General features: G+C 48.6%; 1 protein-coding gene across 2 annotated transcripts in view; it reads left to right on the top strand.

The window, feature by feature from the left end:
• Nucleotides 1–9,030: 9,030 nt before the first annotated feature.
• The window catches only part of SNX27 (sorting nexin 27), a 50,413-nt gene continuing 40,937 nt past the window's right edge, over nt 9,031–18,506 (top strand). For both annotated transcript variants that reach the window (XM_065420075.1, XM_065420074.1), the window contains exon 1: nt 9,031–9,305. In XM_065420075.1, the coding sequence (XP_065276147.1) occupies nt 9,031–9,305 (275 nt within the window). The remainder of the gene's footprint in view (nt 9,306–18,506) is intronic.

Below are 18,506 nucleotides of genomic sequence, written 5' to 3'. Positions count from 1 at the left end.
GTCCAAGTTCTTACTCATTTCAGCAGATCAGGGACACCTGCACCTTTCATTTTATTTTTGCTTGGGCAGTATGTACTGTTAACTGAAACTACCTTGAAGATGCACTCACCGGTGCAGCTATTAATACCCTTCTGCTGTTGCTTGTGGAATAAAACTGCTGCAGTGAGCCTAAGTACAAAACCACGGAAAGTTTGATACACCACCTACGGTACATAGAATGTGTCTAATCTTCTAGCTGCTGAGGGCAGTGGAGCATTTCATTTTGAGGGGTTGGGGAAACACAACTTCATGGACTCTTACTGTGATAAACTCCTGCGTGGTTTATCAGGATGATGGTGTTTTGAATTCTTAATCTCTGTATTAAGTGAGATCATGATTGTCTGACAGAGAATCCGGTAGCCTGTCGCTTTCCTTGGAACTGCTGTGATTTCTAGAGCTGTCTGGACATGCCTCAGGCTAGGGAGACTAAATGCCATAGGGGAGGGTTGTTCACTGAGGCTCAGCAGACCTATGGATTTAACTTGTAGCTCTTGACAGCTTCCCCATGGGAGCTTGGGCCAAGTCACGGGGCCTCTTGACACCTCTGTTTCCCAGCTGTAAAATTGTACTTCCTACCCCACGGGTATGGTGAGGAGAGAGGCATCCCTGTTTGTGAGGTGCTCAGAGGCAATGGCAGTGGGGTGCTACATATACTGTGCTTTGCCAAACTCAGGGGTTCTCAACCTTGTAACCCCCTGCTGTTTTTAGCACGCCAGCTTGAGCAGAGCTAACGCCTGTCTGTCTACCTATGCTGGGAGTCACGCACCCAACTGCTGTGTTAGATGTAGTCTCTAGGAGGAGCTAACCCTACTGCTGTGCTTCTGAAGTGTTTTCCGGGGCTCCTGTTCCCACCTCCCCACTCCCTGAGAGGCCAGGCAGCTCAGCAGATTCTCCTAAAGGGAGCTGTGGTTCTTTCTCTGATTATTTAACCTGAGGCAGCAGGAGTCACTAACATGCAACTGGCGATAGTGGCGGGGGGTGGTTCACATTGATGTGGCTCTCGCAAACGCTGACATCTTCACGGTGAAGGAGATTTTGGTGGCCATCTTCTAAGCCTTCTCTCTGTATCTCACCTGCCTGCTTGAAGGCTACCAGACCACACTAAAGATGCTGCATAAACGACATCTAGGGATCCGTTCATCCCACCACCCACATGCTGCTAGTACTGGGGTGGAGTGTGGCACCTTGACTTAGGGAAGGAGGTGAGGGGTGATACCATCTGCATCAGAAGGTGCTGGGAGAATTAAACCACAAAGACTGGGCTGTGGTTGAGATTTTGGGCCTAATTCCCCAGCGCCTTTGCACTGTCCAGAGCTCTCGAACCCTCAGTTTTAGGTCTTTAACCCCTCATTCACCTCCCTTTCGGGGGCTCTGAGAAGCTGCTACTAGGGCATAACTAACCTTAAACCATAGAGGGGTGAATACTGCACACACGTGCCTGAGCCTGCTATGGCCTCCTTGAGCCGCTAGGAGGGATGCTACTTGCTTTAGGTGTGCCCAGAGCTGGTCTCTGGGGAGGCTGAGAGGTTGTGCTCTTGGAGTAGGTTGCTGCTAGAGCTGGGCCTTGCGATGTGGGGGTCTATCACACAGCCTCCCTGTCTGTCCTGCCTCAACGTCACCATTTCCAGCTTTATCCAAGTGTCTCCATGCTGCTCCAGTCAGACCGCCTTCCTTTACCTTCTGCTCGGGTTTGCCATGTGCCTAAGGCCCTGGGCAGGACTGCTGGGTTTCAATCGCTGGTGCTGCCACAGCTTCAGATTGTGATCTTGGTGCAAATTGTGTTTCTCTGCCCCAGCTTTCCTCGTCTACAAGAGGGAGGAGGTGGACTCGCGATGGGGCCTTTTTGCTGCCAGCTCAATTCACTCGGGCCCCAGGTGCAAAGGCCCAGGGCTGAGGAGCGGGATGGCGCTTGCGGGAATTGGGGCCTCCTTTCCAAGAGTTTTGCTCTCAGCGAGGCTGATGGACTGTGCTATGCTGCCCACTCTGGCTCACCATCCTGTTGGCCCTGGTTTCGCAGATGGCCGGAGGCTGATCCCTGTCAGCCCACTGGGGCGACATGGAGTTATGGGGAGATAATTCCCAGGGACGTTAGCTCCATAGCAGCTGCTGTGACACAATGAGGCAGCTGGAGTGAGTGAGTCCGAGGCCAGAGGGTAAGTGAAGGATCTGCAGGAGATCTGCGTAGCAGGCTGTTTCCCCACCATCTCTCACCACCTGGAGCTCTCCATTCCCTTTCCATCGCCCTGCTTGCCTCCTGATGCCACGCTTTCCTTCCAGGAGCCTGTCTACACTAGGGTGAAAATGCAGGATGGCTCCTGGCAGCGCTGTGTGTGTGTGGGGGGGGGGGGGGGGACGGGCAGGCTTGGCAGATGGTTTTTGAGGGGCAGGGAGGGAGAGGGTTAAATCATGTCTCAGGACGGGATTGTAAATTGTGTTGTCCGCCTTTCCGAGTTTCTCTCTTGCTTCCTACTCCTGGCTCGCCAGACTCATGGGACCTAGCCACCCTCATCTCTGGCAACCTCCCCTTGCTCCCCTTTGAGTCCAGACTGTTCCTTGTCCTCCCCTACATTTACTTCCACCTCCTCCTTACCCTGCCGCTGGCTGCCTTATCGTTCCTTGACATCTCCATGCTGTCGGTGCAAGAGCCTTCTCCTAGGAGTTTGCAGCTAATGAGCAGACAGCTCCCTGTAGGATTACAGAGCCCTGAGCATTCTGGAGCTGGGCCCCAGCCTCCTACCATCTCATTGTGAATAATAATCCTCTGCATCTGTCATGTTGCACTTACCCAAAAGCCTTGTGGCTACTGTATTGACTGCAGCGCTACCTACTACTCCTCAAGCAAATTGCCCTGGGGAGCTCTGAGTAGACCTGGGCTCCCAGGCTTGTAGAGTAAGGGTATGTCTACAGCTGGAACATGATTCCCAGATGGAGGAGACATATTGGTGTTACCTCACTACCCTGCATGTGTGCCCACGATAATGAGGTAGGCCTGGGGTGGCTAGTGTATCCCTGCCACCAGGGCTATGTTGTATTTTTAAGTGTAGATGTAGCCTAAATCATTGGATTCTGTCCTCACAGCCAGCATGACAGGAATAGTCGAAGGACCAACCAGCAATCAAATAAAGCTGGCGGTTCTTGGTTTGTTCCTGAGTGAATGGAGGGACCAACCTGAAGAGTTCAGAAGTCGAGCCCAGCCCCCAACTAATGAGCTCTCAAATGAACACCATGAAAGGTGGAGCTCTTTAGTCACCTTCTGGTTACGGCACCTCGAGGGGCCACATCTTCTAGTTTTTCTCCATCGTCACCTGAGCTAGAATATATATATTTTTTAAGAACACTGAGAGACTCATGTAGTCACCTGGCTGCGGGAGCTGAGACTTTTAAGAAAACCCACCAAATATCACAGGTCTTGCAATCAAACTGCAGTGCTGATGCTGTTGCTTTGATGATTGATCAGGCATGACAGCTGGTGGCGTTCTCCCAGTTGCAGCGGAGACCAGAGATTGACTGGAACCCAGCTTCTCTCTGAAATCGCTGGAAATAAGAAGACTGGGGAGGGGACGGGGCATGCAACCTGGAGGTGTTGACAGAGGGATTCTCTGTCTTAGCTCTGTGCAGATGCCTAGGTCAAATCCTGACTAAAGTGGGGGCAGGACCGGGAGGAATTCTGCTGACAGACAAATGAGGGAAACTGAGGCAAGCAGTTTCAGACTCTTTAGAGCATTTGGCAAGTCCTATTCCACAGACAGAGGCTGAGGTCAGCCGGCAATTCCTCAGGATCTCTTCTTTCCCTTCACCCCCCCAGCTCATTCTCTGCAAGGACCCTGAAATCAGGGGCAGACCGACTGGACTGCTCCACAGGTCAGGGAGAGCAGGGAAAAAATGGGACCAAGTCATCTGGGTCTGGGAGTAGGTAATGCAATGAAATGACTCAGTGGGAGGAAGGGATTGTAGCAGGGATTCTCCAGCAACAGCCCCTGCATCGTCCCAGATGGGGAATAGGAAAAATTTGATGGGTCGGGCTGGAGATTGGCAAGGGAAACAGATACTGCGGAAGGGGTCACTTTCTGTGCTCCTCTCCCTGCCCTGTTCCCCCGCTTCTCCCCAATGTTACAAAAGGGTTCATAGAATGACCCAGAATTAAGAATAAATTGTCTGAATTTCTAGCCCCAATGCCATGGAGCCAGAGATTTGATTCCTGGTTCAGGGCTGACTCGGCTCTTTATTCTTCTGAGGTAAATGCATCGAGTTCTACACTGCTTGCTCTTTCAGCATGATACAGACACGACCTTAGAGACCCAAGGCCTTGTCTGCTCTGCAGGATGTGGGGGTGTGATAGGTTGGATCACAGAACCCCCCTTGGGAGCTGCCACCCAATGTGCCAAGACTACCTCTGCCCCTGCTTTCCCTGCCAGCTCAGGACTCCAGCACCCTGTCTTGCTGAGCCAGACACTCCTGTCTGTTCCACCACAGACCCAGGGTCTGAATTACTTGCCCAAAGCTGCAGGTTTGCCTGAAAGCAGCTAACAGAAGTGTTCCTGTCTTTAACACTCAGGTGCCCAACTCCCAATGGGGTCTAAACCCAAATAAATCCGTTTTAACCTCTATAAAGCTTATACAGGGTAAACTCATAAATTCTTTGCCCTCTATAACACTGATAGAGATATGCACAGTTGTTTGCTCTCCCAGGTATTAATACATACTCTGAGTTAATAAGTAAAACATGATTTTATTAAATACAGAAAGTAGGATTTAAGTGGTTCCAAGTAGTAACAGACAGAACAAAGTAAGTAACCAAGCAAAATAAAATAAAATGTGCAAATCTATGTCTAATCAAACCGAATACAGATAATCTCACCCTCAGTGATGCTTCAGTAAGTTTTTTTTTTTTCTCAGACTGGACACCTTCCAGGCCTGGGCACAATTCTTTCCCCTGGTACAGCTCTTGTTCCAGCTCAGGTGGTAGCTAGGGGATTCTTCATGATGGCTCCTCTCCCCCCTTTGTTCTGTTCCACCCCTTTATATATCTTTTGTATAAGACGGGAATCCTTTGTCCCTCTCTGGGTTCCCACCCCCTGCTTCTCAATGGAAAGACACCAGGTTAAAGATGGATTCCAGTTCAGGTGCCATGATCACATGTCACTGCAAGACTTCATTGCCAACTTGCCAGCACACACGTATACAGGAAGACTTACAGGTAAACACACCCATCTGCAGACAATTGTCCTGGTTAATGGGAATCATCAAGATTCCAACCCACCATTAATGGCCCACACTTTGCATAATTACAATAGGCCCTCAGAGTTATATTTCATATTTCTAGTTTCAGATACAAGAGTGGTACATTTATACATATAGGATGATCACAGTAGATTATAAGCTCTGTAAGGATACCTTACAAGAGACCTTTTGCATGAAGCATATCCTAGTTACATTATATTCACTCATTAGCATATCTTTATAAAACCCTATAGACTGCAACATCCCAGGGGGCTTTTTGTAAAAACGGGGGCTTGCTTTAGTATCCTGGCCAAAATAGTTAGCCCCATTTATAAAGCTGGGGAGTGTTAGAGACAGAAAGAATGAGCAGGAGCACCCAGAGGTGGATTGAGTAAATGGGCTTCTTTATGGCAGTACTTGTTCCCCTCGACCCAATTGTCGAGTAAGCCCCAAATGAGTCACATCACACTCTTTTTATCTAAGTTAATATGTAAATTTACTATAATACCCCCCAAAACCCTTATCTGATAATATGAGTGCCCATATAATGAATATTAAGAGCTATATACTGAATATAATTATGCTTAATGCTGTGAACAGGGGTGGGTATATTATACAGACATTTTTACCTTGAAGATACATTTCTTTGCAGTAACTGTTGCCACAAGTTCCCTTAATCAGCAGTTCACGGGGGGGAGGAAGGGGCCATGACCTCGAGTTTATTTATGTAGCTGGGAAAGGAAAGGAGGCGGGAGATAGCACTTCTTCACACAAGGGTATCTTTCAGACAACCATATTTCTCATGCAGCTGCAACGCTTATCTATCCTTAACAAGCAGAAGGGAAGGGAAAGGGGTGGCAATTTTATCTATCAAGCGAAGAGACAGTACCTGCCTGTGCCTTTACTCCCTATTACCATGATAACGGATCCCAGGTCTTTACTTAACCCTTACATACCCCAACAGGGAGACTGAGGCACGGGGAGATGAGGAGACGCACCCAAGATTGGACAGTTAGTGGCAGTGCCAGGAATACAATGAAGGAGTCTCAGCTCCAAGGCCCCTTACGTTTAACCGCTAGACCATTTCCCCTCCCTGGACTGTTAGCAGAACCCAGGAGTCCTGGCTCCCAGTTCCCTGCTGTAACTACTAGACCCCGCTCCCTTCCTGGAGTTGGGATGAGAATATGACAAACCAGGGAATTCTCTGTTAGCTCAAATGCAGTGGGGCTGGTCTTTTGGAGCAGGAAGATTTTGAGTTCCGTCTAATGCTGTGTAGCCCACGACCCCTACTAGATGCACCACACGGTGCAGCCTTGGAAGTTCTCCCCCGGCTGGTGCAGCTGGCATCATTTGCAAACATTACTGGGATTCAGCCCTATTAGTGCATATGTGTTGACAGTAAATACAGCAGTTGCCAACACCCACTTTTCTGTATCCTTGGGTTTCTCTCTCTGTCTTGTTATTGAACAATGAGAACTTGCTGCTTCTCCTGCTGGAACAGACTTTCTGAGCTAAACGCTTTGGGCTCAGCTGCAACCGGCTTTTGTTGGGGTGGGATCTATGGTGGGGTAAGAGTAGGGTTCCCTGCCCCGCTTGGTAGCAGGAGACTATATCAGAGTGAAAGGAATTGACTAACATTGCAACGTCACATACTCTCCCCAACCAATGATGTAACAGCACGGCACCTCCACCTTCTGGATGATGGGCGTGCCGGAATGGGGTACGCTCCAGTAAATGGAGCCCAAGCAGCAGCAGATATTTTGGAAGCTTTCTCAGACACCTCATGTGGAGGGGGCCTTTCCAAAGGGCTAGCCTAGGAGGATTATGGTGCCACACCAGCTAGGAGGATCTCTTGCCTCATACGTAGTTTGTAAGCTCTTTGGGGCAGGGATCATCTTTGTGTTCTGTGTTTGTACAGCGCCTAGCGCCATGGGGTCCTGGTCCATGACTGGGTCTCCTAGGTGCTACTGCAATACACATAATACATAATATTAATGGGCTGTGATGGAACTTGTGGGAGCTGGAACACGGTGTAACAGCCTTCTGACACAACACGGTGTAGAGCAGGGGTAGGCAACCTATGGCAGGCATGCCGAAGGCGGCATGCGAGCTGATTTTCAGTGGCACTCTCACTGCCTGGGTCCTGGCCACTGGTCCAGGGGACTCTGCATTTTAATTTAATTTTAAATGAAGCTTCTTAAACATTTTAAAAACCTTATTTACTTTACATACAACAATAGTTTAGTTATATATTATAGAGTTATAGAAAGAGACCTTCTAAAAAGGTTAAAATGTATTACTGGCACGCAAAATCTTAAATTAGAGTGAATAAATGAAGACTCGGCACACCACTTCTGAAAGGTTACCGACCCCTGGCATAGAGTGAAGGCTGGATGTGCACCCACCGGGATGGTCTGGCCGTGGGGGTGTGATGACATTTCAAAAAGCAACGGCAACCCAGTGTGATGGGGGAAATGTCACACCGCGATGTGTTGTCAGCCTCGCCATGTGATACCATGGCACTTTGTCACAGCAGCCATGACATCATAATGTATTGCCAGAAGCCGGGGTTCATGTGATGTGATGGTGTTTTTTTGACGTGATGGGATGTTATGACACGTGATGGGATTCCAACGCAATGGGCTGTGATGAGAGTAAACGTGATGACATCATGGTGCAATGACATCTCAGTGTGGCTTGGTGAGATGTCTCACCTCTCACAGTTGCTATGGCAATGAGTGACAGCTGCCATCTGTGGTGAGAGGTTGCGGTCAGAGATGACTCCCGCTCCGCCCCAGGGAGGGCTCAGGTCAGGGCTCACAGGCCCCAGGCAGTCACCAAAACTACAACCCCCAGCACCCACCTCTTCCCACACACACACTGCGGCTGGTGCTCTCCTAATGAACTACATCTCCCATGAAGCAGTGCCAGGGCTTCTGGAACTACAATTTCCATGAGCCTCTGCATCTGGGAGATGGCTGAACTACCTTTCCCATGGAGCTGTGGGGGTGACCGGGCCTATATCACCCATGAGGCTTGGGGGCATTGAGACGACCCCAGACAACATTTCCCAGGGTGCCATGCTCCCCAGGCATCCCCAGACTCCATTTCCCATAGTGCCATGTGCCCCCAGGCTCGCTAGACTACATTTTCCATGGGGCCATGTGCCCCTCAGTTCCTCAGAATAAATGTCCCATAAGGCTATGCACCCCTCAGGATCCCCGGCCTACATTTCCCACAAGGCCCACCAGGCTCCATTGACTACATTTCTCCTGGTGCTGTGAATCCCCTCGATATTCCTGGACTACATTTCCCATAGTGCCATGCATCACCAGGATTCTCCCCTGAGTATCTTTCCCATGGCGTCGTGTGCCCCTCAGACTCCCCAGACTACATTTCCCGTGGTGCTGTGCACCCCTCAGCGACCTTGAACTACATTTCCCATGGTGCTGTGCGCCCTTCAGACTCCCTAAACTACATTTCCCATGGTGCCATGCATCACCAGGATCCCCCTGAGTATATCTCCCATGGCGTCATGTGCCCCTCAGACTCCCCAGAATACATTTCCCGTGGTGCCATGCGCCCCCCAGGCTCCTTGAACTACATTTCCGATAGTGCTGTGTGCCCCTCAGAGACCCTAAACTACATTTCCCATGGTGCTGTGCGCCCCCACAGACAGTGAACTACATCTCCCTTAGCAATTCGGCGGCCTGGCTACGGTGGCCGGTGAGGGGATCGCGTGACGGCGACGGCCGCGAACTACTCGCCAAGATGGCGGACGAGGAGGGTGAAGGGCTGCAGCGCTCGGCGCCGGCTCCGCACCGCAACGGGGGGGGCGGGCCCGGGGCGGGGGGCCCCCGCGTCGTCCGCATCGTCAAGTCGGAGTCCGGCTACGGCTTCAACGTGCGGGGCCAAGTGAGCGAGGGCGGCCAGCTGCGGAGCATCAACGGGGAGCTGTACGCGCCGCTGCAGCATGTCAGCGCCGTGCTGGGCGGGGGGGCGGCCGACCGCGCCGGGGTGCGCAAGGGGGACCGCATCCTGGAGGTGTGAGTACGGGGGGGCCGGGCGGAGAGAGAGAGTGGGCGAGCGAGCCGGGGGGGGACCCGTCCCCCCGGGGGGGCGGGGCAGCGGGAGATGGGGGAGGGGCACCCCTCCGCACAGAGTGATGGGGGGAGGGATGGAGGGGGACCCCTCCCCACCGCAGAGGGACCGCGTATTGGGGATGCGAGTCCTTGGGGGCGGGACTGGGCCAGGGGTGCTGGGACAATTTGTATCGTGGCGGTGCCGAGAACCATTGAACTTGTGTCTGATGGAAGCTGCACCCTCCAGCCCGGGGGTGCAGCAGCGCCCCCAGCACCTATGGACTGGGTCCTTGAAGGGAGAAGGGGGAGGGGACCTCTCACCTGAAGGAGAACCAGCCTCAATGGAGCTGAGCTCAGAGCGATGTGTTGGGGCAGGGGGTGGGGAGATTACATACTGGAGCTGGGACTGTGGGTGACCTGGTGAAGGACGACCTCCCCCATCAAAATCCCTTACTCCTTGAGGGAATGGGGCCCTGGCAAGGGAGGGGTGCCATCTTGGGGGGGCATTTAAATGGGGATCCTTTTTGGGGGGGAGAGTTGTGGCCCTGAGATCTCTAGGCATATAGGCTGGAGTGCACAAGTCGGGAGCATGGGGGGACTGCCTGATGGCAGATGGGGAGAGGTGACCTTTCTGAGAAACTGCTCTATGGGAGACCAGCAGGGGAGGGGACCACCCGGGGGTGTACATGGAGTACCCTGGAGGTGTGTGCAGGGGTGGGGAGACTACAGGATACAGATATGGAGTAGGGCTCTGGGGAGGGGTGGCTGGGGGACAGCAGAAGGGCTCAGAGAGATTTCTGTGGAGTGCAAAGGGGTCTGCATCCTGGGGGGGGGGGGGGGGGCTTGAGCATATTGCTGTAGGGGAGAGGGTTAATGCCTTCCCTTGGGAATGGGAATATGCCTCAGTCAGGACAGAGACCCCTCTCTGGGAGAATCTCCCCTCTCCCCACAGAGAGACTGGTGACCCCTGCCGACATAGGGGGATCCTACCCCTCTGGGACTGGAGAGAACATAGGTCAAGGTGCATAAGGGGAATTGCACCCTTGGCAGAGAGAAGGACACCCCCTCCCCCCCGCCCTGGGACTGGAGAGATCATAGGTCAAGGTGCATAAGGGGAATTACACCCTTGGCAGAGAGAAGGATATCTGCCCCCCCCCCCCCCCCCAGCACATACTCCCTGTAGAGAAAGGAAAGTCCTCTCTGGAGAGAACCTAGGATATTCTCCCCACCTGTATGTTTCCAGAATAGGGTTTCAATCCCCCCCAGCCCCTACATGAAGGAGCGAGTGCAGAGGGAGCCACTTTCTGGAGGTGGGACTGATTTTACTTCTCATTTCACATCACTTGGATAATGGTACTGGACTGTTACTGGTTTCTGGTCACTTGCACTGGTCCTATGCAGTGAGGTATTTAAATCCTGCAGAGGAAATTTTAAATACAACCCCCAACAAAATCTCTGAATAGAAACATTTTTATCTTTATTATATTGAGTCTGATTTTTTGGGGGGGGGGGCACAACTTAAAATTTGGCCCTAAACTACTAGGCCGTGTCTCCAGTGTTAATTGAGCCTCCTTTATAGCTTGTCCTTGACCCATTGAGATTTTTGAACTGAATTTCCCCCAGCACATTGTAATTCTTCAGGTGGGTTCTGCGGTGCCTCTGGCTGCTTGTGATTTTTTCCCCTAATTGTGTTCAGCTGTAAGATAAATTAAAAATATGTAAAGATCAATATGTCTGCAGAGTCAGTTATCTTGAAATACTTATTAAATATGAGTATTTCATAGCAGTAAAAATGCCTTGGTTTCCAGTCTTTTGTGGATTTAAGTGTGTGAAGGAGGAGTTGTTTGTTTTGTCCCAGTGGATGGGAAATGTTCTTACAGGCCCTTGGTTATGTAGGTGTTCGTAACCTGTGCTGGGGGAGCCTTGTATCCACAATGGGCTTTCTGCTGTGTGACCCGAATATTTGTGCTTTGACTTTCCTTCGCAGAGAACATGTACACTCGGTGAATTCTGCAGCTAGAGGATGTATTTAGAAAACCAGTATTTATCGACTGAAGGAATATTTGTATGCGTTACAGGATGCTGAGTCTAAAATCCTCCACCTCCTCGTGCTCCCTGTGGAAAACACTAAAGAGAATTGAATGTTTAAAATTATTGAAATAGGTTTCGAGGCTATGGGCTGGCTTTGGGGTTTGATCCCTGGGAGCCAAGGATTTGCTCTTTGACCAGGTTACTTGTGGGCAGATCCTCACTTGGTATAAATTATCCAGTGGATCCAGGACAGTTTACACCAGTTCAGGATCTGACCCCTAGTTTCTTTCACGTGGCAACATGTGGTTTAGTGGTTAGAGCAGAGGCTTGTGAAGCAGTACTTCTAGTGAGCTCTGCTCCAGCTCTTGAAAGGCCATGTAGTCTAATGGCTAGAGCAGAGGACTGAGTCAGGACTCCTGGGTTCTATTCCCATCTATTGGAGGGACTATAGAATAGTAGGCAGAGCAGAGAACTGGGACTTGGGACTCCCGTGTCTGGCTCTGCCACTGACAGTGTGTGTGATCTTGGGACAAATCACTTTCATCTCTCCTAGTGTCTCTGTTGCAGCACTGGTGAAATAGGAGGGTCTCCAGTGCGAGAAAGCAAATATCAGATCTTACTTTTGTTAACTTAGGTGCATAAATCGGCACCCTAAAAGGTGACTTGTTCCTGATTGCAGTTTGTCAGCATGGAGCAGAGGATCCTATGTCTCTTCACACTCAGCTATGTTATCGCTGGATCCAACCCCTGGAAGTAATTCTAGTATTGCAGCAAGTTGGAGGGGAAAACAATAAAACTGACTCCAGAAATAGCATTGATTTCCCTTCCTCTCCACAGAAGCACAATGGTGGGGGTGGGGTTCCCTGGGACTCGGGAGGCACACATTTGTACTAAGTGTGCTGTTGTTTGCTGATTTGGGGGCACACCGAATCCAATGCTTTCTAGTATGTTGACTCCGAATAAGTCATTCATTCCATTATAGTGTAACCTGCTCTTAAAGTTAATTTCTGCAGAGGCTCATCTGACGCTGCAGAGATGACACTGGTAGAGATGGACTGTTTTCAGACTTGGGTGTCGACTCTAATTCATACTTAAGCACAGGGGCTCTGGAATGCCACTTAAAGTGCATGTGTGAGGAGCTATAGATTTGCACCCCCCATGCACCTGACTTCCCTGCCCATGGACCCCTATATCCACCCCTTCCAAATTTGAAGAAGTGGTGGTGTGAGCTGGTGTGCAGGGTTGCAGTGCCACACAGTTTGGCCCAGCCAAAAAGTGGTTAAGCCATGATCCGGGTGGCCCCCCTGCCCTCCTTCCCAGCCTCCATGGCCTGTGATTAGGCAAATAAATAAGGATCCTGAGATGGAATAGGAATTGTTGAGTGCTGACCATCCCTAAAAATCAGGTTTCAGAGTAGCAGCCGTGTTAGTCTGTATCCTCAAAAATAACAGGAGTACTTGTGGCACCTTAGAGACTAACAAATTTATTAGAGCATAAGCTTTCGTGGGCTACAACCGAAGAAGTGGGTTGTAGCCCACGAAAGCTTATGCTCTAATAAATTTGTTAGTCTCTAAGGTGCCACAAGTACTCCTGTTATTCCTAAAAATCAGGCCATTTGTTTAGGTGTCTAAATGCATCTGTGTTTGCAAATACTTATGTAGTGTTTTGCATCTTCAAAAGCACTGAAACTGTGTGCTTCCGAAATGGGCTTTGTTGGAACTCTCATAAGCTGAGGCAAATTCCCTGTGATGGACCTATAACAAAGCAAAGTAACGTTCTTTTAGAACATGAAGCTGGGAGGAGGTCTCTTCGGTCCTGTTCCTAGGGTGATCAGACAGCAAGTGTGAAAAATCGGGACAGAGGGTGGGGGGTAATAGGAGCCTATATAAGAAAAAGCCCCAAATATCAGGACTGTCCCTATAAAATCGGGACATCTGGTCACCCTACCTGTTCCCAGCTCTACCACTTTCTTGCTGTGTGGTCTCGATCAAGAGAGACAAGGTGGGTGAGGTAATATCTTTTATTGGACCCAACTTCTGTCCAGTAAAACAGAAGTTGGTCCAATAAAAAAATATTGCTTCACCCACCCCGGAGGTGTCTAATATCCTGGGACTGACATGGCTACAACAACACAGCATACATGGTCCTGATCACATCATTTCACTTTTTTGTGCCTTAGCTTATCTATCTGTAAAAGGGATATAAAACGTAAATACAATGGGTACCATTTAAAACAGGAGATCTAGCGCATGGGGTCGTTAATTTTCTGCAGTATTCCTCATTCAAAGAATAGGGAATTCTGTAGTAAAGAGAAATACTGGGGTGCAGTGTTCAGCCATTCTTAGGTGTAAGCTTTTTGGAGTAGGGACCATCGTTTTGTTCTGTCTTTGTAGAGCACCTAGTGCAATTGGCTCCATCACAATTAAAATATTTTGTATGGCATCTCTGTGGGATTGTGAGGCTTAACATTTGTAAACTACTTTGCAATCTCTGGGTAAGCATTATGCATGTCTGACGTTTCTCAACAGCGTCTAATTGTGTTTTCTATGCTTGTTATAAAGCTCTTAACTGCATGATACTCTGGTATGAATCTCCCCCTTGTAACTTCTAGCTCAAAATGCTTGGTTTTGAAAGCTGACATTGCAGCATAATGACTATGAAGTGCCTCTCTAATCTTCTTAGCATGTTGTCTGTTTGTGGGAGTTGAGGGCACTGAAGGCAGACAAAGAAAGCAAATTTAGTTCCTTGATTATCACCTTGAATGACAGTCATAACGAATCTTTTTTAAAAAATGTCTCTCACAGGTGTGCAAATCACTGGTTACAGCAAAGCTTGCTTGAGATGATCTAATAGATTCAGAAGGAGTCAAGTTTTAAGTATCAGTGAGCCACGTGTAGAAGAATTGCCTGGTGGTTAAGTCATTGGCCAAAGCTAAATTCAGTTCATAGCTCTGCCACAGACAGGAACGCTAGCAATTGGCTTACCAGATCCAACTGGTGGTCCATCTGTGCTGGTGCCTGTCTCCCAACAGTACTTGCTACTTCAAAGGAATATGCAAAATAGGTTGAAGTGGGCATTTATTGAATAATCCGCCTATAAGAAAAATTTCCCTTGGAGTTTGGTTTATGCCGTGACACACACATGTGAAGAATAATTTAATCTCCTTCTCAGTTCCCTGTCTCTAATATGGGGATAATACTTTCCTGCCTAATAGGGTATTGTATGGATGAATCTGTTAATGTTGGAGGTGTTCAGATACTATGGTAATTTGGGACTAGAGGAGCACTTAGAGAAAATATTTTGGGTGTTCTACTAATTGACTTTTCCAGTTATGCCTCTGGGATGTTAACAGCCAAATAAATTACTCATAATAGGTGAGAAATTATACATGTCTGCAGGTTATTTAAAGACCTGAGTAATAGATCGGGGACTGTACCAACACCTCTGGGCTTGGCTGGACCTATATATGTGGGTGCACACACGCTTCTGTTTTCTCAGTGCTGTCACATAAAAAGACTAGCTCCTTCTTGTTCGAATGAGATTAAACTCATCTCTTTGCTCTGAAGTCTAATTTTGTGCGTGGACTTGAGGCACAGAAAGCTGATTCTGCTTTGGAAAAGTACAGACGCTGTCTCTAGAAAAACAAGGAGGCAGCTGTGTGTGCTGCTTTTTCAGTTTTACTGCTTGCCGAGAGGGCAAATTGCCAGAAAATCACCTTACGAAATGGTCAGCAGGCTGAGCGAGGCAGAACTCTCTTTTCTGAGCCCTGCAGGTCTCAGCTTTAGTGCTCAATACTGTGGTCATGTTATATTATAGCTCACCAAGTACTTGAATTAACATTCCCTGATTATACCTCACTTTCTCCTTGAAATTTTGCAGCTCAGAGTCTTGGCAACTTTTTAAAAGTCTTCCTGTAATTTTAGCTGATCAGACGCTGGAGAACATACTAGTGCTTTACACTGTTACAGTTCTAGTGCTCAATTCCAGGCCTGTGAATGTATAAAATGAATAAGAGGGATGCGTGGTTTTCCGTTTTACCAGGAGATTGATTCAGCATTTTCCTCTGAGTGGTTGCTGTTAGTCCTGTATCGCTTGAAAGACTCCTCCACTTGTAAGTCTGTATGCATAACTACTTGCACAGTGCATTAAGTCTGATTGTTTTACCTTCTTTGTTTCCTGTAAGGATACAAAACCAAAATCCTTCTCAACACCAGCTGATTGACTTTCTTCCTCAACATAATTCACTGTTTGTATATTGCTGTGACAGTTTGTTTTTGTCTTTCTAGTAGTGTTTATAAATCCACTCTAATGAAGGGTTCTTGTGTTATGGGCTTTTCATCAAGGGTACAATTGAAAAGCTCATGCATGTATCCATCTAAGCTGACATAAAATTTCCATAGTATATTTAAACAAAATCCATATGTGTGACTAATAGCACCTGAGATTACTGAAGCTGAAATAATTTATAGCTACTTTTCACCACTTGTTCAGAATTTTGCGTTTCCTGCAGGTTGAAAAAATGAAAGTATAGGTCGGTCAGTTTCCCTTGTGTTTAGTCAGTTTCACGCTCTGGTTCTGGGATAGTAGGACAGTGGAGGAAATGTGTTTTTTTTTTTTTTTTTTGAAAACATAAAAGCTCTTAGAAAAACATATTTCATCCTAGGATTGAAATGTTTATTTACAAAGCCTGAACCATAGGCTGAAAGCTAATTGTGTCCTTTTTAAACTAGCAATATTCCAGTACTTTGCTACTTTACTGTAATGCCATACGTGGCGGGATGTGTGTCTCTACTTATTTGTATGGTGTCATAGGGTCTGGGCTATGCCCCAGCCTGTAAGTAGTCTCCTGGGAGTGACCCTTTACTGTGCTGGGCCCCAAGGACCCACACAGATCCACAGAGGCAGGCCCATGGACTCCAAGACTGGTTCTTTAGCCCCAGCGTTCCCTCTCTCTCTCTCTCTCTGTGGCTCCCTCGAGTGAATCCAGTCAAGCCAAACTCCTACGGGAGGCTTGTACTGGGCCTGCACCGTGCTCTCAGGGAGTATTTACAGCGACACAGGCAGCCTTTTTCGGAACAAGGGAACCATTGATAAGTCACCTGGCTACAGAATCTGAACGTCCTTGGGGTAGCACAGAGAAGCAGAAGTTATGCCATAGTCCACTCTGGTTAAACCAGTGCCCTGATGAGCCAGCCAAGCTGTGATGGACTCCACCTCTGGCTCTCGTCCCGTGTACCCTCTTTATCTCCCCAGCTCCAGGCTCCTGAGTCCCTCCAAAAGGGTCTCCCTTCCTCCAGTCACCTGACACCTTGTTCTCCAGCTCAGTCCCCGGTCCAGCCTGCGGGGGTTTCCTGCTGTTAGGTGTTCAGTCCTTGGGGCAGTGGCATGGAGGAATGTTCCGGGGGTGTGGCAGGGCCCCGGCCAGGCCCCATAGGGGAGCGGGGAGAGAGCTGTACCCAGACCTGCTCTGTCCCTAGCCCCGCCCCCGGCTCCCATGGCTACAGCCCTGGGATCCAGCTGTGGCTCTGGTCTCAGCTTCAGCCCTCGACCACGGCTCTGGCCCCATCTGCAGTCCTGGCTCCCAACCACAGCTCAGGGCGGGGCGTGGACGGGGTAAAGAGGGGGCGCACGGTAAAACGTTAGGGACCACTGTGTTAGGGCATCTCTTTGTCTTGCTGGCCCCTCTGTTGATTTGGATTGGTTTGATCCAGTTCTTTACTGACTCTATTCGTTCCCCCCAGACAGCGAGGTGACGCACACCCCTCCGGCCCTTTTCCGGGAGCAGGATTAACCCTTTTGCACCCACTGGGTAGCAATGCAATGTACGGAGGGAAACTTAAGCGTGCCTGGGATTCATAAAAATATTACAGAAAATACCCACTTTGTCACATGTGGCGAGAGCTATGTAAGTGTTACAAGATTTGTTAGGAGAGTTGTGATGGAACTGAAAGTAGCGATGAGATACAGCGCTATCAGAAAGATCAGCAGCAATCAGCAAGATGATTGAAGTCCTGTTCTCCAGTTTGTACTCTCTCTTTGGAGTTCTTCTCAGAACCCAGTTTGCACTTTCTGACCAAGTGAGGAGAATACTATATGAAAGGCATTGAGCCTTAGGCTATGTCTACATGACACTTTGTCAGCATAACTTATGTCTTGCTCACAACACACCTCTTAATGCATCCCAGTATCATGTTTGCCTTTTTTGTAACAGCATCACACTGTTGACTCATATTTAGCTTGTGGTCCACTATAACCCCTAGATCCCTTTCTGCCGTACTCCTTCCTAGACAGTCTCTTCCCATTCTGTATGTGTGAAACTGATTGTTCCTTCCTAAGTGGAGTACTTTGCATTTGTCTTTATTAAATTTCATCCTATTTACCTCAGACCATTTCTCCAAATTGTCCAGATCATTTTGAATTATGAACCTATCCTCCAAAGCAGTTGCAATCCCTCCCAGTTTGGTATCGTCTGCAAACTTAATAAGTGTACTTCCTATGCCAATATCTAAGTCGTTGATGAAGATATTGAACAGAGCCGGTCCCAAAACAGACCCTTGCGGAACCCCAATTGTTATACCTTTCCAGCAGGATTGGGAGCCATTAATAACTACTCTCTGAGTACGGTTATCCAGCCAGTTATGCACCCACCTTATAGTAGCCCCATCTAAATTGTATTTGCTTAGTTTATTGATAAGAATATCATGCAAGACCGTATCAAATGCCTTACTAAAGTCTAGGTATACCACATCCACTGCCTTATCCACAAGACTCATTATCCTATCAAAGAAAGCTATCAGATTGGTTTGACATGATTTGTTCTTTACAAATCCATGCTGGCTATTCCCTATCACCTTACCACCTTCCAAGTATTTGCAGATGATTTCCTTAATTACTTGCTCATTATCTTCTCTGGCACAGAAGTTAAACTAACTGGTCTGTAGTTTCCTGGGTTGTTTTTATTTCCCTTTTTATAGATGGGCACTATATTTGCCCAGTCTTCTGGAATCTCTCCTGTCTCCCAGGATTTTCCAAAGATAATAGCTAGAGGCTCAGATACCTCCTCTGTTAGCTCCTTGAGTATTCTAGGATGCATTTCATCAGGCCCTGGTGGCTTGCAGGCATCTAACTTTTCTA

The sequence above is a fragment of the Emys orbicularis genome, chromosome 20 (assembly GCF_028017835.1).
Source record: "Emys orbicularis isolate rEmyOrb1 chromosome 20, rEmyOrb1.hap1, whole genome shotgun sequence".
NCBI lineage: Eukaryota > Metazoa > Chordata > Testudines > Emydidae > Emys > Emys orbicularis.
Note: the sequence above shows the minus strand (reverse complement) of the source record. Positions and strands in the feature narration are given on the sequence as shown.